The sequence below is a fragment of the Pinus tabuliformis genome, chromosome 3_2, assembly GCF_031772625.1.
Source record: "Pinus tabuliformis cultivar Carrire ecotype Pingquan chromosome 3_2, CPIR1, whole genome shotgun sequence".
Taxonomy (NCBI): domain Eukaryota; kingdom Viridiplantae; phylum Streptophyta; class Pinopsida; order Pinales; family Pinaceae; genus Pinus; species Pinus tabuliformis.
In genome coordinates, this window is record NC_142302.1 from 785,235,602 (window position 1) to 785,256,057 (window position 20,456).

General features: G+C 36.7%; 1 protein-coding gene across 1 annotated transcript in view; it reads left to right on the forward strand.

Moving 5' to 3' along the window:
* LOC149182961 (secretory carrier-associated membrane protein 1-like) overlaps positions 1-2,824 on the forward strand; it is a 46,000-nt gene extending 43,176 nt beyond the window's left edge. Inside the window, exons 11-13 of the mRNA XM_089417018.1 lie at positions 1,801-1,849; positions 1,964-2,029; positions 2,383-2,824. Of these exons, the coding sequence (XP_089273144.1) occupies positions 1,801-1,849; positions 1,964-2,029; positions 2,383-2,469 (202 nt within the window). The 3' untranslated portion in view covers positions 2,470-2,824. The remainder of the gene's footprint in view (positions 1-1,800; positions 1,850-1,963; positions 2,030-2,382) is intronic.
* The last annotated feature ends 17,632 nt before the right edge of the window (positions 2,825-20,456 follow it).

The window sequence follows — 20,456 nt, forward strand, 5'->3', positions numbered from 1 at the left end:
TTTTCAATGCATGCATCATTAATTTATTATTGTTGGAGAGGTTGGCACACTTCTAAGTCGCCTTCCGCTTCTGCACATGGTTTGGATTGATTAATGGTGTTGGAAAACAACACATGATTTGGCACAAGGTTGTACAAAGTGGGAACATTTTTGAGAAGCGAAGTGTTGAGAGCATCATTTTCCAAAAATCCTTGGAAGTGAAGCATCTTAGAAGTGCACACACACAAATATTGCATTTATATTAAAAAACATCCAGAATGCCAAATTAGTTGTAAAATATATGAAAACATGCACATTTCTACTTAAATTAAGATATAAATGGCATCCATAGTAAATTAATGATATGAATGAATAGTCATGTTTACAAAATAGGCTATCTACACACTGAAGTAGGAAGACTGAAAAGTCCAAATTCGAAACATTAATCTATCATCTATGACAAATAAATTAGTGAATCTATCTACTATTCTCTCTTCCTTACACCAGAACGACTGCTACATGGCCTCCATGTGTTGGTAGTGAAGTAGATGGTGGCTGTGGAACTGAATATGGAAGCCCTAGACATGGGGACCATGGCACTTAATGGGGGTTGCATCTCAACAATAATCGGACAACAATTGCAAGTTGTAATGAACAAACCTAGCTATCAAAGATCTATCATAGAAGTTCCATAGATCATAGACTCTTGTTCTTATTGTGTACTTAATAGTAAATGGAGTAGTATGAATCAAATAATTTTGTTTGCCCTACTTGTGCTTTTCATTTCTTTTGGAGTCCATACAAGGCCTTGGTGAATTTATGTGATTATCTAATCATTTAAAACAAACAAACTTCATCACTTTTACTTGATTTCCATGCATTGAAGCATATAGGTTTTTTAGATAGTTAATTTGTTTCTATTTATTTAGCTTTCTGTAAAAATAAAAATATTAGCTTTCTGTAGAAATAAAAATAACAAGTTGAACTTGTTGGTTTTTGACCTCTTTTTGCAGAGGGATAAGTCCTACTTCTTCTTCGATTTGTGTGTATAGAATCTATACCACAAAACTAAAATCTGCATTTAGTTAATGATTGAATAAAAACTGCAAGAACAGTTGGCTTTCCAGCCTTTTTTTACACAGTACTTTATCATATCAAGGGGATATTCCCTGCACTCAGTATTCTGCTTTACCAGTTTCACATTTCCATTGATTGTTTTCTTGTTTTTGTGCATCTCTAGTTCATGCTATTTTTATGTCATCACTCTGTGCATGACTTTTCAAAACCCTTTCGTGAGTGTAATTAAATTCCTTTAATTGCCAATTTTCTCTCTATTTGAGGAATACTATATAGACATGTTTATAGTCTTGTTTTTGCTTTTTGCAGTCCATTAGAGCTGGCTAAGAATTGCCTGAGATTGTGATCTCTTTAAAATTTTAAAACTAACATTGAGAGCATTCCATTTGGTGAGGTATTCAGGGGATGAAATGATTGTCATGAACCCTTAGGTGGATACACTAGTGAAGTAGTCTGAAATTGCTTAGAGATGGAGGAAAACTTGCAGCTGCTCTTTTTGTTAGTTACATAGTCTCAAATTGCATGAGACCTGTTTGCTTTTTGAAGCATATTTTTAATGATATTATGAACTTAAGATAATTAAAGAGGAAAACTGGCAGCTTCTCTTTTTGTTAGCTACATATTATCCAATTGCATGGAGACCTGTTTGCTTTCAGAAACAAAATGATATTATGAACTTGTGATAATTAAAGCAAAATCCTGTGTCTTTCCTAATCATTTATAGTTTGCATATTGATATAACAGGGGTATCCTGCCAACGATAGATGTGTTTTCTGATCACCTTTTAGTTGGGGTAAGCACGATGATATTTCTGTGACGATCGTAATTGTTTTTCTGACCTCTGTTTAATGAATTGAAGTTTATTTGTGTGGATAATTTCGTGATATTTTGTTTGTTTGCTTGACAGATTTTCTACCTTATTGGCTTTATCTTATTTACCTTGGAATCATTTATAAGCATTCGGGTACTTCAGGTGAGGCTCTGAGAAACACTTTTTGCTTTTCTCAATGATACCGTGCACGATTTTTTTTTAAGTACCAGGCCATTTGGTGCAGCAGTTGGTTTGGATAATTTAAGTGTCACGCAACATGGAATGATATGATGTGATGTTTATTTCAGGATAATTGCATTCAATTATATTTAGATTGTGGCTAATGATATCATAAGTTTACTTGGGTAAATTCTGTCTAATCTTGGTGCATGCCTCTGTGATGCCATTTATGCCACCACATGTTTTAACGATGTTTATTTTCACTGAAGAATCTGTGTCTGAATTGCTCTAACCAATGTTGAAGTTTCTCTGAACGTATGTGTTTCGTTATGCAGCAAGTATACATGTACTTTAGGGGGTCGGGAAAAGAAGCAGAGATGAGGCGGGAGGCTGCACGAAGTGCCATGCGTGCTGCAATATAAAAGCTGCTCATCTACATGGAAACCCTGATCTGGAAATTTTCACTCCTGTTATTTCATGTAATGTCAAGTGATCTATTTCTTCTGGTTTAACCTGCCAGCCTTGCATGTACTCGTTGTTAACCTCTACATATTGGTAGTTGGAATTTTGTCAATATTACAGGAAACTGGGTGGTTTGAGAGGCACTGGAGAGAGTTGTCTGTAATTATAAACAGAGATTCATTTGTTGTTAATATTTGGATCTGTTGATAGCAAATCTGCTTCTAAGGTGTTCATGTAGTTGCGTCATTCATACTACGCACATGTTAAATTTTTTGCAGCTATTTTGTCAGGTCTCATTTAGAACCTTCATCTGCACCACTTCCCTTATTTTGTTATTTACCTTTGGGTTAAAATAGTTAGCAGTTTTGGCGGCGAAAAGGGCAAACTATCTTGATCAACTAAATAAAACTGGGTCAATGGCAACCATTTTTTGGACATTTCGAAATGGTCCTCCATTATAAATAGTTAGCTATTTGGAAGTAGGAAAATCAATAAAGGTGAAATCTCGTATCATAGCCTTTTTATTTTGGCAGAATACATTTGGAAATAGTGGATATAAAAACTTGATGTGTATGACATTCTTAAGGAGATTATTGCATGTGAGCCAATTAATTAAATTATCTGGAGTCTTTGTAATACATAGATGTTTCTGTTTGAATTCTCGACTAATAAGAGTTGTGATAAAACAGATTCATGGTAAATTAAGCTTTAAATTTGTATTCAGTATGCATTTGTCCAAATACTGCAATTTGGGCGGTACAAATTACTGTGTTCACAAGCTGTAAAAACTTTTTATAGAGTTCTCTACAGTTTGTATCGAATTACTCTAAATAAAAGATATGAATTTAATCTTCAATTATCTTTCTATTTCATATATTATTCTAAATATTGTATGTGAGTTGTCTTTTTACAGTTATTACACACCAACCTGAAGAACCTATAACCAAAAATTTCTTGAGTGATGTTTAATAATTTGAAAACGTTGGCATCTGTTTAAAACTTTTCATAAGCTGTGTTCTAATTTCAATACCCAGGCATTCATAAGCTGTGTTCTAATTTCATTACCCCAGGCATTCATAAGCTGTGTTCTAATTTCATTACCCCAGGCATATCAAAATGTTTTGTGATATTGGAGCCCATGAAGAATTAAGTTAAGTTGGGGTCAATGCGTTTTTGATGCAAAGCCTTATCTGTGGTTTATATCATCCTGCTTGTTTCAAGGGTAATATTGTTGTCCCATTTTTTAAGGCATGTTTTATAATATATTAACCATTTACTTGGTTGGCTTGATTGTATCTTCAATTGAATTATAAGAATCGCTGTGATGAATTTTGAGTATACATTTACAAATGCTTGTCTATTCATTTGTATTTACATTGTTGCTATAGCTGTCTAACCTTCCTCAGGAAAATGTGGATTATGTTATTTGTTTCTGTTGTGGTTTGAACATGGTTTGTTCTCATTTATAGCATAGTGGTGCTGCAGGGGAAAGAGGGAACATGTTAAAGTTTTAGAAGTTATATCGAAACACCATAAATTTTCACATGCAAGAGTTCAGAATCTCCCACTCGACCACTGCATATCCAGTGGAGGGGATGGCTGAACAAGCAATCGTACTTGCCCCTTAACAAATCAACAATTATATTAGTGAGAGACGCCACTACGTGTGGCTGGTACAAACTCGACCACTGCATATCCAATGCAGGGGATGGTTGAACAAGCAATCATACTCATTCTCGCCCCTTGACAAATCAACAATTATATTAGTGAGAGACGCCACTACCTATGACTGGTACAAACTAGTTCTTACAGCAAATATGAAGTTACATACAATAAGGTGATGATTTTTTTTTTTTCAATTTTTCTTTTAACTTTGATAAAAAGGTGATTGACCCTTTTTTCCATAAAAAAATTAATTATGAAACCTTCGATCAATATAATCACGTGACAAGAAATTTTTATAGAAAATTATATTTTATATTATAATGTATGTATGAATTTGCTATTGGTCATGTGCTGGTTTATTACGGAGATATTGACATGAATCGAGTTCTTACAATAATTGGAAAGATGATAAAGAGCACTTATATTATGCTAAAATCTAAAATAATGGAAATGTTTCTTATTCATGAAACATAATTGAACAGATGCCCATCAAGCCCATCAACCTATAGAGGAGGATCATGGCTATTTTGAAAGGTGATTTCTATTACAGGTTCAATGCAATTGCTCCACTGGGGAATACTTCGTTACCAGCAACATCATTATGATATTTATTCTAATTTTAGTTTGTACGCTTGACAAGTATCAACATTTATTTATATTGGTTAGTAAATTTATATGAAAGGCAATATTAAAAATGCATATGAAGGGTACTTGTAGCAAAAAATACGTACTTAAATAATAAAAATGTTCAGCAATAAGATTGTTGTACTTACTGAATATCAAGAAACACTGAGATTTGTGAATATAAAAATGTTCAAAAATGTTCTCTTTCAACACTTTCAATTTGTCTTTTGTTTGTCAGGGTGGTGTTGGTTGCATGTCATTTTGGGGTGACGGGTGTCATAGGGTCAGATCAAATATCTCTTATTACAAGTAAATATAGTTTCTTTTATCATGGTCTTTTTATTTTGACATTATTTTTAGAAATAGTTTATAAAAACTTGATGTAGACCTCACATTTTTGAGAAGGTTATTGGATGAAAAACACTATCAAGTAACTCTGTTAGGATAATCCGACACATAGGAAATAATGAAGTATAACTTGGTCTAATGTAGAGTTGGGTAAAATGTGTTTCTTTACTATGTACTTTGTAACTTACAATCCGACGATCACGATATGTTCTAGACATGAATTGCTCCGACGGTTTATTCTCTCTTTGGTATTACCAACACTTGATCTGTGGCTTAACACTCGATTGGTCCTTGATCTCTATTTAAAGAACATGGAGGTTCATTTGTAAGGTGACTGTTTATGAGAAAAGCTTATGCAAATTTTCTCTTTTATTAATAAATTCTTTGAAATGGCCGTGTTGGCTCATGCCGTGGACTGTTTCCCTCTTTGAGAGTTTTAAACACATCAAGAATATTGATGTATTGAACTATGATTTGTTTGTGAGCGATGTCTTTTGGTGTTCTATCTTAGGAACTTACCTTATAAATTCCTACATGGTATCAGAACTATTGGAGAGTTGCATCCGTTGGTGATTCAAATCCGAAGTCAGTACAATTGCATTCGACTGTCGTTTTCTAGATCTATTGTTTCTAACTGCTTTAGGGCCGAGAGGACTGCTCTATTATGTTATGAACATTTGTGCCATTGAGAAACCCCTTTCGTTTCACGCGAAAAAGGTTTTTGGTAGCGCTAGCTACATCATTTTTAAGCTCTGGAGGTGTACAATATTTATTTGCGGTTTTAGTTATTCATCTCTATGTTTATTTCGGTTTATTTAGCTTTCTGTTTTTTATTACCGAATTTATATTTTTCATTTTTGTGTATGCTCTTTCCCTCGCGACTTTGTGCGATCTGGGCAAATCAGAAACAAAAAGGAAGAATTTTTTTCATGTGTATGCTCTTTTCCGCCACGCTTTAGTGTGATTTCGGAAAATCAGAAACATTGAATAAAATATTTAGTTTTCGGCGAAAGCTAACTTCAAGCCATTAGGTTTGGTTTTTTTTGCATGTCCGTGTTAAGTTGTGGTTTTTTGTTTTGCTTTGTAGGGAAAAATGGTTTTTTCAAGTAAGCACGCACTTCAAAGCTTCAATGACTAAAAAAACCCCTCATCTTTTCCAAAAATTACTAACTTTTTAAACTAGCTCACTTGGTCCAAAGCTACTTTATGAGAATAGAGGTCTTGGGTTCTTTTTTTCCGAGGAAATAGAGTTCGTAATTTCTATTAAAAAGAAGATAATAGAGATTACATGTTGTTGATGCCAAGGCATATGCAGTAGAGTGGTGTTACCACTGATCAAAAGGAGCTTTACAATAAAAGATCCTGTATGTCCAACTGTGGATACGATGATTCAGTATCCAACCTAAAAGAAGCAAAATAACAGTGTCTCACATAACCATAAATAGACAGAGTTTGAGGTATATACACCCTCATGCAGAGAAAAATATAGGTATAGTGCCGATCAGTGCAATGCTGATATATACAAAAATATGAAACATGTAGATCATCAAATATGCTAGGTAGGGGGGATTTCCCCCTGTTGCAGGCCGTCAATGTATGGACGATGATAGAATCTGTGCATCCCCTCTGGAGTGTATTCTTCAATCAGCGAGTCTCCTATAGGGCGATCCGCTGCTTCTTTCGAGAGCCGGTCAGCAAGCGCATTTCTTTCCCTGTAGATGTGAGAAACAGTGATCTGGTCAAAATGTGTTTTTAGAAAAACAATTTCTTCCACGATATGTTTCAAAGAATATGCATGACATAAAGTTTTATTGTTTGCCCAATCAATCACAATCTTAGAATCCCCAAAAATTTGTATTTGTCTGCAATGTTTGGATAGACCAAAATAGAGGAGATGTCTCAGAGTGATAAGCTCAGCATGGTTGTTTGAGCCTGTCCCAAGTCCCAATCTCAGGTGATAATAATGAGATTCTGTAAGGTGAAAAACATAGAGGTCTTGGGTTCTAGTCTTTCTTTTTGTTGAATTACTTTTTCAAAAAAGCACATGTATTTTATGTTTTAAAGTTAACTTATGAAAAATGTTCTCACCCATTATAAAAAGTGACTCATTTATAATTTTAAAATCTCTTTATCTTTTATTGAAGTTACAATTTAGTGGGTAGCTCATAAAGTACCATTGTAAAAGTGACTTTTACTTATTTATAAAGTGATTCCATATATTTTTTTTAAAATTGAGCTAATAAGTTTAAGTTTGGAAATAATGATTTTTTTTTTAATATAACATTATAATTCACTTCCGCACATTCACGTACTTTGTCAGCGTTTTTAACAACCTTTTTTCAAAAAGCCATACCTATTTTATCCGGAAGTTGTTTTCAGAGCCTTTTTTTTTTAATCGGCTTAATTTTTCGAGATTTTTCCATTGGAACACTTAGTTTCAGTCTACAACTACAGTTTCTATTAAAATGGAAAGTCTATGCCAAATTATTTTTGACAACACCAACTACTTCTAATGGGCGTCTTACATGGAGGATTTACTTAAAAAGTAAAGGTCTTTATAGAATAGTTTCAGGGCAAGAGTCTAAACATAAAGATGAAGATAAGACAGTCAAATGAGAAAATAAGCAAAATCAAGCACGTGAGTTGATAGTAATGTATATTTTTCCAGATCTTAAATCCCATATTGCAGAACTTGATACCCTTGATGAAAGAATGAAACAACTCAATAAAGATTTTGGAATTAAAGTACTATGACTTTCACTTATTTATAAAAGTGGGTCACATATTTTTTTTAAAAGTGAGCTAATTAGGTTAAGTTTGGAAATAGCAGATTTAAAAAAAATGTAACATTATAATTCACTTCCACACATTCACGTACCATAAAGTACCGTTGTAAAAGTGACATTCACTTATAAAAGTGAGTCACATATTTTTTTTTAAAAGTGAGTTAATTAGATTAAGTTTGGAAAGAGGAGAGTTTTTTTTTTTTTTAAATATAACATTATAATTCACTTCCGCACATTCATATACTTCGTCGGCATTTTCAACAACTTTTCTTCAAAAAACCATAGCTTTTTTATTCGGAAGCTGTTTTCAGAGCCGTTTTTTTTAATCGGCCTAATTTTTCGAGATCTTTCCATTGGAACACTTAGTTTCAACATCTACAACTTTAGTTTCTGTTAAAATGGAAAGCCCATGCCAAGTTTTTCTTGACAACACCAACTACTTCAAATGGGTGTCTTACATGGAGGATTTACTTACAAGTAAAGGTCTTTACAGAATAGTCTCAAGCCAAGAGTCTAAACATAAAGATGAAGATAAGACAGTCAAACGGGAAAATAAGTAAGATCAAACATGTGGGTTGATAGGGATGTCTATTTCTCCAGACCTTAGATTCCGTATCGCAGAACTTGATACCCCTGCTGAAGCAATGAAACAACTCAATAAATTTTTTTGAATTAAAAATGAAATTAGATCACATCAACTCGAAAATGAGTTGCTTGCGTTGGACCTCAATAATTTTTCTTCCATTGAAGATTTTTTGTCCAAGTTCAAGACCCTTATATTTCTCTTGGAAGGTGTTAAGGTTAAGAAAGAATATAACAATGTTATCTATTCCATTCTTACTAAGTTAAGATCAGCGTATTCTGTGTTTGTTTCCACCTTCCATTCTACTAGAGAAGCCTTTATTTCTCAAGGACAAGCCTACAAGTCCCCCTCTTTTGATGTTTTTTGTGATTCTTTAATAAGAGAACAAGAAAAACTCTTCCATCTTGGTCTTCTTAATCTTGGAAACTTTTCTGAGAAAGCCTTAGCCGCCCAACAGCAACCAAGTTCAAAGAATTCTAAGAAGCAACATCCTAAAAAGAATGGTCTTAAGCCAACCAAGGGTCCTAAGCACTTTCAGTCCCAAAATGAAAAATCAATTCAACAAAATGATAAGACAAATAAAAGAAAAGGGAAGAACACTGATAGGCATTGCAACTTTTGTAATCAAGATGGTCAGTTAGAATTCAAATGCTTTAAGAAGATGGAAGCCTTGGAAACAACAATGAAGAAGCATAACATCCATTTGGAGCACTCTTCAACTTCAACTTCAACTTCATCTTCAGGAATAACACTTTCTGCATGTGGTTGTCAAACATCTCGGTCTAGTTATGCACTAAATGTATATTCTTCTTCTCATTCTCATGAGTGGCTCATTGATTCTGGAGCTTCTTATCACATGGCAAAAAACAAAGCCATGTTTTCTTTTTTTAATGATTGTAACACCAAAAATATATATGTTGGTGATGATAGATCTCTTAGTGTTGTAGGGACTAGAACTATTCATTTAGACAATGGTCAATTTAATGATGTATTGTGTTTCAACCTTATCCTACAACCTTCTATTTGTATATCAAATAACTCATCCAGGTGAAAGTAAAATCGTTGAATTTTCACCACATGATGTTGTAATTAAAGACCTAAGAGATCCTAGACAAATTTTAGCTACTAGCATTACTGATGATTTTCCAAGGTTGTATAAGTTTAACAACTTTGGGTTATCAACTCTTCTCTCGATATTTGTTGCTCATAATGATGAAGTGCACAAACTTTAACATGAGCGATTTGGTCACTTCAACTATCGCTCCCTTCAAAATCTATGTAAAGAAAATATGGCGACAGGTCTTCCTATGGTATCTTGCAGAGATGGTGTTTGTTTCGGATGTGTACTCAGAAAACATCATCAGGATAGTTTTGAAAAATGTGCCTCTTGGCACGCCTTAGCCCCTTTATAGCTTGTCCATAGTGATTTATGTGGTCCACTTCTAGTTGTTTCATTCTCTGGCTACAAGTATCTTAACTTCATTGATGATTTCTCCAGATGCACTTGGGTATACTTCTTAAAACTCAAGAGTGAAGTATTTAACATGTTCTTGGCCTTTAAGGCCTTTGTTGAGAAATAATCTGGACATCAAATTCTTAAGCTAAGATTTGATAATGGTGGAGAATATGTTAACAACAAATTCATTAACTTTTGCATTGAGCATAGAATTCAAATGCAACATACTGTTCCATATACTCCACAACAAAATGGTGTAGTTGAAAGGAAGAGTCACATTTTAAAGGAAATGACTAATTGTATGCTTCAATCTAAAAAACTTAGTCTTCATTTTTGGGTAAAAACAATTAACTGTGCAAATTACATAGTAAACCACACTCCTACTAAGGTTTTAAATAATATCACTCTAGAAAAAGCATGGAGTTCAATTAAACCGGATGTAAGTCACTTTCGTGTTTTTGGAAGCGAAGCATGGGCCCATATTCCTGATGAGAAACATAAAGCCTCAGAACCTAAGAGTGAAAAATGTATTTTTGTTGGATATTCTGAAGATGTTAAAGGATATAGACTTTTTTCACTTAAATCCAAAAATGTTATTATTAGAAGAGATGTAAAGTTTGTTGAAAATATATCGGCCTACGAGCCTAGTTCGACATATGTGCCACCTCTCTCATCTCTTCTACTTTTGAAAATATTTCTTCTTCAGATGATGACAACGAGGATGACAATCCTCCCCCACCTTCTTAGGATCCTCCTTCAGCTCCTCAGCATCTAAAATGGATCTGTGCTACTCGGGATGAAACAAGTTCTCTTTCAGGTGATCCTACAGATTAGTGACGTACACGTTCTCAATTCGATAGAACCTCTTCTTTATTGGCTCATGCTTTAATGAATTATGATCCGACACCTTTGCAGAAGCTTCAGGCCATCCAGATTGGGACGCAGCTATGAATGAAGAATATCGTTCATTATTGGCAAATCATACATGGGATCTTGTTCCTTTTCCAAAGGGAAGGAAACTTGTTAGATGTAAATGGGTTTACAGAACCAAGTTTGGACTAGATGGAAAAGTTGATAAACATAAAGCTCGTCTTGTTGCTAAGGGATTTTCACAAGTTGAAGACATTGACTATACTGAAACCTTTTCCCCTGTTGCCAAAATGAAATCTATCCGCCTTGTTCTTTCCCTTGCTGCCTCTTTCAAATGGGAAGTCCATCAGATGGATGTTAAATTTGTCTTCTTGCATGGGGACTTGCATGAAGAAATTTATATGGAACAACCTCTTGGCTTTATACAAACAGACTCCAACCTTGTATGTCGGCTTAAGAAATCCCTTTATGGTCTCAAGCAAGCCCCTCGAGCTTGGTATTCCAAAATGGATAGCTTTCTTTAGATACTGGCTTTTCTAGGTGTCATTCTTACAATACTCTCTATACCAAGAAAGTGGGTAAGTCTCTTATCATTCTTCTTCTTTATGTTGATGATCTTATCCTTACTAGTAGTGATCCCAAGCTTATAAACCATGTGAAGTCCAGCCTTAAAAAGTAGTTTGAAATGACAGACTTAGGACACTTGCATTATTTTTTTGGTCTTCAAGTCTTGCAATTCAAGGAAGGTATTTCCCTTTCCCAGTCCAAGTATTCCTGTGATCTTATACACCACTTTCACATGGAAGACTGTAAGCTAGCCCCTTCTCCCTTTCAGTGTGGAGCCAAACTTTCAGTGACTTGTACTTCCCCTGAAGTTGATGCTACCTTATACAGTCAACTTGTAGGAAATTTTTTGTATCTGACCCATACCCGTCCTGACTTTTCCTTTGCTGTTGGCCTTATTGCTCGGCTTATGCAAAACCCAGATGAAAGTCATTGGAAAGCAGCTAAAAGAATACTTCGTTATGTTCGAGGTATAGTTCAGTTTCAGATTTATTACAATGCAAAAACATCTCTATTGGTTGGTTTCACTGATTCCGATTGGGTTGGTGACCCTAATGATTGGAAGACTATTGTAGGTTATGTCTTCACTCTTGGTTCTGGACCTATTACATGGGCTTGCAAGAAACAAAGTGCCATTTCTCTTTCTTCAGCAAAAGCATAATATCGTGGCGCCGTAGAAGCTAGTAAGGAAGCCTTGTGGCTTCGTCAGATCCTGTCAGAGTTTGGCTTTTAGTAGCAACATCCGACTACACTTTGGTGTGATAATCAAAGTGCCATTCAACTATGCAATGAACCAATCCAACATCAGCGCAACAAACACATTGACTCCACATGCACTTCATCAGAAAGCTCATTCATGACCATGTTAGTGAAGTGCAATATTGTTCAACTGATGATCAAGTTTCAGGCATCTTTACAAGGGCTCTCACAGAGACGAAGTTTACTAAACTTCGATTTATGGTTGGAGTTCAGGAAGTTGTCACTAAGGGGGGATAGGCTCTAATGCCTCATTCCTTCTCCTATTGTGTCATATTTGTACATCCTTCAATCCTATCCCAAGTTGTTTTTAAGGGGGGATGTTAGGATATTATTCCGACACATAGGAAATAGTTAAGTGTAACGTGTGTTTCTTTACTATGTACTTTTGTAACTTACAATCCGTTAGTCACGATATGTTCTAGACATGAAGTGATCTGACAATTCATTCTCTCCTTGGTATTACCGACACTTGATCCGTGGCTTAACACCTGATTGGTCCTTGATCTCTATTTAAAGAGCATGGATGGTCATTTGTAAGGTGAATGTTCACGAGAGAAGTTTATGTAAATTTTCTTTTTTTTTTTATTAATAAATTGCCTGAAGTGGCCACGTTGGCTCAGACCATGGACTGTTTCCCTCTTTGAGGGTTTTAACCACGTCAATAATACTGGTGTATTGATCTGGGATATGTTAATGAGCGGTGTCCTTTGATGTTCTATATGAGGAACTTACCTTATAAATTCCTACAAAATCACTTTGACATTGAACAACTGCCTAGAAATTTAAAAGTTGAAATAAAAGAACTGTATTTTACATTAAACACTTGAATTTTTTAATGTGTTTCAAAGTTGGTTTATGGCTTCTTAAAGGAAAATTTAATTTATATGGAAGCACCTTTAACACTAATGTTATTTAATGCTTAGCATATCTTATAGAAATACTCAATATTTGTAATTTTAGTGTTATTGCCTACTAGTTACTTTGCATCTTTTGAATTTAGAGAGAATGATATTGCGTTGAGTGGTTTTTTGTGTTTTTAATATTTACTTTTGATCTTGGTCAAAGTTAATGGTTGCTCATGTGCCAATTCATTAAAGTTTTCCAAAGAAAGTTGTTCATTGGGTTGGTTGTGTTCTTTTGCTGTTGTTTGATTATTATTAAGAATCTAATTGCTCAAATCATTAACTTGTGTGATCAATGTCTAATTATAATGAAAATATCTTGGGGAAATCCAAAGGATGCTTTTCCACATTTGCGGATCTCATTCTTGGTAATCTCGTTGATATAGACTAGTATGTTTCCCCCATGGAGATTTAGGTTGGTGCCCACCTATTAGCACGACACTAATTCAATAATATTGGTGACAACTGATTGAGCTAACTCCTTGGGCTATATGTATAAATGTGGTCTAAATGTTCTACAAATTGTCTATTTTATGGCCATTCGTAAAAATAGGAAGGAGAATTGATATATTCTATCTGAAATTTGACAAGAATAATTTCGAATTGTGTGGATTACATATATTAATAATTAACTTTGTAAACTTAATGATCAAATCTTTGTTCAACAACTCCATATGTGACCCTTGAGCCATGGATACATTGATCAAATTTGTCATTTGCTACGAGCTTGTAGTGCAGATACATCTTTGACACTTCTTTGCTTGGTGTAGATGGTCATGGGGAAATCCAAAGGATGCTTTTCCACATTTGTGGATCTCATTCTTGGTAATCTTGTTGATACATGCTAGTCTGCTTCACCCATGGAGATATAGGTTGGTGCCCACCTATTAGCAAGACACTAATTCAACAATATTGGTGACAACTGATTGAGCTAACTCCATGGGCTATATGTATAAATGTGGGCTAAATGTTATACAAATTATCTATTTTATGGCCATTCATAAAAATAGGAAGGAGAATTGATATATTCTATCTGAAATTTGACAAGAATAATTTCAGATTGTGGGGATTACATATATTAATAATTTACTTTGTAAACTTAATGATCAAATCTTTGTTCAACAACTCCATATGTGACCCTTGAGCCATGGATACATTGATCAAATTTGTCATTTGCTACGAGCTTGTAGTGTAGACACAACCGAGTTTACTACTCACACCTCTTTGACACTTCTTTTCTTGGTGTGGATGGTTAGGTTACGATGTTTGTAGCAACTCTTTCTTGATCAAAAGACTCACATGTGGGTGTAGACGGGGGTTCTAATGCTACTCTTGAATGTTCTACCAACTCCAATAACTATTTGCCTTATTGCCTATTAGTTACTTTGCATCTTTTGGAATTTAGAGAGAATGATATTGCGGTGAGTAGTTTTTTGTTATTTTAATATTTACTTTTGATCTTGGTCAAAGTTAATGGTGGCTCATGTGCCAATTCATTGAAGTTTTCCAAAGAAAGTTGTTCATTGGGTTGGTTGTGTTCTTTTGCTATTGTTTGAATTATTATTAAGAATCTAATTTCTTAAATCATTAACTTGTTTGATCAATGTCTACTTATAATGAAAATATCATGGGGAAATTCAAAGGATGCTTTTCCACATTTGTGGATCTCATTCTTGGTAATCTTGTTGATATAGACTAGTATGCTTCACCCATGGAGATTTAGGTTGGTGCCCACCTATTAGCACGACACTAATTCAACAATATTGGTGACAACTGATTGAGCTAACTCCATGGGCTATATGTATAAATGTGGGCTAAATGTTATACAAATTGCCTCTTTTATGACCATTCATAAAAATAGGAAGGAAAATTGATATATTCTATCTGAAATTTGATAAGAATAATTTTGGATTGTGGGGATTACATATATTAATAATTAACTTTGTAAACTCAATGATCAAATCTTTGTTCAACAACTCCATATGTGACCCTTGAGCCATGGATACATTGATCAAATTTGTCATTTGCTAGGAGCTTGTAGTGTAGACTCAACCGAGGCTACTACTCACACCTCTTTGAAACTTCTTTGCTTGGCATGGATGGTCAGGTTATGATGTTTGTAGCAACTCTTTCTTGATCAAAAGACTCACATGTGGGTGTAGACGGGGGTTCTAATGCTACTCTTGAATTTTCTACCAACTCCAATAACTATTTGCCTTGGGTGGTTGTCAAAATACTTTTTGCAATGTGTCAAAACTTGCAAAATTTGGTACAAGGTGGCAAATTCATTGTGGTGTGCCTCATCTTGGAAGAATTGTGAGGGCCTCTATTGGTTGCTTGTTGTCGACATAAGGTGCGCAAGAGGAAAAGGAGCACCCACCCTTGACATTATATTGTTGGTTGCAGGTAAGGATTTTCAACTTGATCAAGTTGAAGATTTGATTCCTAAAACCTTAGTGGGAAAATTCTTTGGGCATAGTGTTGTAGTGTTTTCTTCTCAATGATGTACAAAAATAACCCACTTAAGATTGTGGATGAAAAACAATTTCAACAATATACATGACTGCTAAGCATTGTAGATCTGCAGCTATTGATAGAAACATAACCTGCCAAAATTCTAATCTATGCTACGATCATAGTTAAACAACGAAAGAAAGAGTAATAACCCCAATTATCCAATGGAAACCAGACATGTAAAGAATAATTTTATAATAACACCTGTGAAGAGAACAGATAAATGTTACCAGTCCCCCTCTATGGGATGGGTTTTTGGCTATCCTTAAACGTCTTCAGCTTCTGTAGAGTCTCTCTCCTCTATAATGCATAAACCCAACAAAAATATGGTGTGCGACAATGAAAATAATCAGAGCTACAATAGCGAGTGCAACACTGAAAATAATCAAAAGTGAATAATGAATGGAAAACCCTTCTATTTATAACAAAATATTGAGTTATCCTTGAATAATGAGCAATAATAAAATATATATTTTTTTCTCTGTAAAAACTAATTCTATTAAGAGGACGTATGGTACAATATGAAGTTACAACCAAGAGAAGCAAGAAAACGGGCAGCCGGAAAGGATAGACTATCCACCTCGGCCCCTAAGAGAAAACAAGAAGAGAGCAGTGCTAAGCAAGAAGTAACAAGAAGAACAGAGTAACAAGAGCAGAACAAAGGATTCTACCCAACGTGGGTAGAATCAACTATTCGGCATTTTTTTCCTTTCTTTTTACCAACTTTGACCCAACCAAGATGACTCTGCTGAGCTGGCATGATTTGCAAACTGAGCTGGGCTGACGGAGAGGTCTCCTTGTCTGAATCCGAGGGAGAGGACTCATGAGTTCTTTTCTGTGAGTTTGGTGGGACAGTAGATTCCTCAGGACCAGTCGAGGGCGGATCCTGTGCCAGCTTTGCGTCCATTCCTTCCGCATCCCCTTCCTCTTCATCTGAGCTGGAATCAAAATCATCCATGGGGGGAGGATCATGAGGTTTCCAGCTTTTGGATTTCGGCTTAAGATTGGCTTTCTTCTTTTGGGCAGGCATCAAGGGACAGGAGCTTTGAAGGTGCCCTGTGTGATGGCAATTTCGGCGGCGAAAGGCTGTGTTCTCATAATCCAGGGTCTGAGTCCAATGGAAGTCTCCAATTTTGAGATTAATCTGATCAGGTAGACCTTTGCTCATGTCTATTTCTGCACAGATTCTAGCAAAGGTGTATATGCCCTTTTCCCCTCTAGAGGTGTCTGTGACTAGAAAGCGGCTTAGAGTATTGCCGATTCCTTGGAATACAGCAAAGTGCCATAGATGCGCCGGGAGATTAGGAAGTCTGACCCAGATGGGGAGCTTGGTGATGATTGCTGTAGAGGGATCAAAATCTGGGAACCAAGGGGTGAGGAATAAACCTGCTGAGCCCCAAAACCATGGGCCTTCAGTTAATGCTTTTTGGTAGTCCTCACTGAGAGCAAACACTACAATGAAGAAACCCTTTGAGCAGAGAAGAACCTTGCAATTGTTGGTCCAGTTAGAGTGAATCCATTGGTAGAGATCCGCTGTGCGTGGCCATAGCCCATTGAACCTGCAAATAATGGCATGCTCTGCATACTTTTGGATTTGCTCATCCAGCGTTGGATGCATTATTTCAATGGAGGGGGTTTCCTCCAATTTGTCCACCAAAAAAGGTTTGGGAGCCTGAGCTGGTGGAGCTGTTTTCTTGGGCATCTGAGCATGGACAACATCTTTGTATGAAAAAGCCGCAGCTGAAGATGATTGTCCAACAGTTCCCCCTCTCAAACGAAGGGTAAAAATGATGGAGGCATTTCTCTTAATGCTGTAAAAAGAAAGGGGATAAAGATCCTCAAGTTGTTTACCTTCATGGAGGAGTCGTTGAGATGCAAAGGGAATCCCCAGCCTAAATTCCAGGATTTGCTTGAGGTCCTACACTAGATCCGAAGAGCTCACCCATTGTAGCAGAGTTTTGCCAGAAAGGAGCACGATTTGGATTTGGAATGAGGCAGAGTGATCAGACTTCTGCTTTCCTCTGAAAATCTGAGACGAGAGGAAGCTGGTGCTTTGGTGGGCCACCTTTTCCTAAACTTGCTGCAGGGGCTTGTGAGAAGATGTGGTGAGAATCCAATGGTCATTGAGTTTGTCATTTATTTCCGCCCAAAAGAGCTCCCAGATGCTCCGTCCAGGAAAATCCAGGAAGCTGAAAGAATTCTGAATATGAAATATAGAGTAACGACTATTCTGGGGAGGCAGAAGAGGTTCTAATGGGGTTGAGCAGCCTTCCAGAGCGTAATATTTCTTCCCAAGAGCCGCAGCCTGAGGAGAAGAAGGATTATATTTTGCATTTCCGTCCTTAACCTTTGCATCTACTATCTGAAGGGGGCAGTTGTCAAGATATGCAGCAGCAGAGGGCCGAGATCTGGGTACGCTATTGTCCAGAGCGGTGTTGATTAGAGGGAGGTGAGCACCCAGAAGGGAATGGAATACATGCGATTCAGCATCGATGGAAGAAGCCGACATTCCATGTCTGCATGATCAATCAGGGCAGAGCGAGTACAGGGCGGCGACATGGAAGCTCCTAGACGATTCTATTCTGATGATGTTTCCCTTGGAGCTAGGGCTTTGTTGACTGGTGAACTCTGTGGTAGCCCTCTGAAACAATGGACTGTTGGGGTGCAGGGGCTGGCTAGAAAAATCGCAGCCTTGATCCATGACAGATATTGCGCGAGGGTTCCTGGCGATGTCGTGCTGGATCCATAAGCTACTGGGATTCAGGGTTAATCTGGAACCCTCGAAGTTTGATTTGTTGCCTGTCAAAGCATCCAAAATCTTGGCAGCCTGCAGAAGTCCCTCGAGGCCGGGCGCCGTCCCCATCCTCACTGCGAAGCTGCCAGCGACCTGCATATGAAGAGTGTCCGCCGCCATATTTGCTGCAATGCATGCGCAAATTGCTGAGAGCCCAACCCGTGCATGTTTCTCTTTTTTCTTCGCAAGGCTGCACGCGATCTTATTCGCTGGGTTTGGCATGAATGGAGTCGGGGCCCCTCTGAAGCTCTTGTCGCCGTCTTCTGTAGGGCCGAGCAAAGACCAGACGACGGCTGGAGGGAGGGAGGCGACGACAAGGAGATTAGGGTTCATCATTCTCCACTCAAGCGATCCAGCCTCACAATAATAAAATATTATTGATCCCATTCTTGGAATAACTATTTGGAATATTTTATTATATTTGTTTAGGAGGGAAAAAGTATTTAAACTTTCATTTAGAAATAATAAATAAATAAATGATTTATTTATTATCTCAATGAATTAGTTAAAGAATAATAAACAAATGATGATTTATTTAATTATCCCTAAGGGATTTAGTCAATTTTAATAAATAATAATAATTAATTAATTATTCTTAGAGAAAAATAAGGTAAATAATGATTTATCTGTTTATTTTTCATGATTGGGTCAAATTTGACAAGGCATAATAATAAAAGAGTGGTTAAATTAACTATTCCTAGAAGAAAATCAAATAAATAATGATTTATTTAATTATTCTTCATGGGTTTAACTATAAATTACTTAATAAAGGTGCTTTATTAGGTAATTTCTCACAGTGAAATCCATTTTACTAGGGTAAAATTAGCTTTACATGGTATAATTCAATCCATCTAGTAAATTAGGCTAGATGATCAATTTTTTGGTGATAACAGATTGCCCCCAACGTACGAGTGTTAGGAGCAAAATGTATGACCGAAGTACGTTGTAAAGACACAATCACTTAGACAACACAGGGGAGTCAAGGAGAGAAAGAGAGAGACCAATGAAGCTAAATTTGAGAGAGGATAGTGACAGAGGGGGTGAGACTAATGCAAGTCTCCTTTAATGTTTGTGGTACCGGACCTCAATGAGGCGGGGGAGGCATACCCATACCCGCTGAGAGAACTTAGTACAAAAATAATGGCTCCCCAGAAATATGAAACTGAGGAATAAAGTACATGTTGAATGGTACATGGCATGCTGGCATAACAGAGCTAGAAAATAATACAATGTGTCCCATGTACACAATGCACCTGGTAAAAACATGATCCAGGACTGAATACAATAATATCTGAGTACATGAGATACAAAGCCCCTTCCCTCAAAAAATGGGTGGGAGGGAGGGTAGAACAACCGGAGAAGCCCTGTTGAACAAGGAAGGGCTCTGCAAAACTGAATGGATCATCTGGAGGAGACGTGCATGCTATGAATACTGCGATCGGTAGGAACCGAACCCATCAACTCTGCGGAACTGCATCTAAGGCTGTAGCATAGTAGGTATGCATTCGAGCATGTGGGGGGCTACCTGAAGGGCCATCCCCTCATGAGGTCTGAAAACATCTCACACACACCCAGGAATCACTGGGAAAATATGCTGCATCACTAGACCATCAAGTGTATGGATCACGAACATGAAATGGCCAAGTCAAAGGGAAATAATGAGACTCTCTGCTCGATTCAAGGCACCGAACAAGAATGGTAGCTGGAGCCGAGATACACAACCCTATATGTCATTCTACTGGAATAAATGAGTTGATGTCGACAGAATAGGGACCGCGATAGATGAGGCAATGAGGATCCTCAACTAAAGCACGAGGGAAAATAGTAATGTGACTAATGGACTGACGCCAGGGATAATGGGGAAAAGAGGGCTGAGGGACAAACAGACGACTACCCTTGTTAGAGCATAAAGTGCATGGTTGACCTGGCAGCAACTGAATCAACTGCAGAGGGGATGGGGACAATATGACTGGAGGCCAAAGTGGGCAACACAGGATGAACGATATGAAAATATGGATGGAATACTATGACATGATATGATGTGACATGAAATAGACTCCAAGAATTCAAGGGTGACTCATC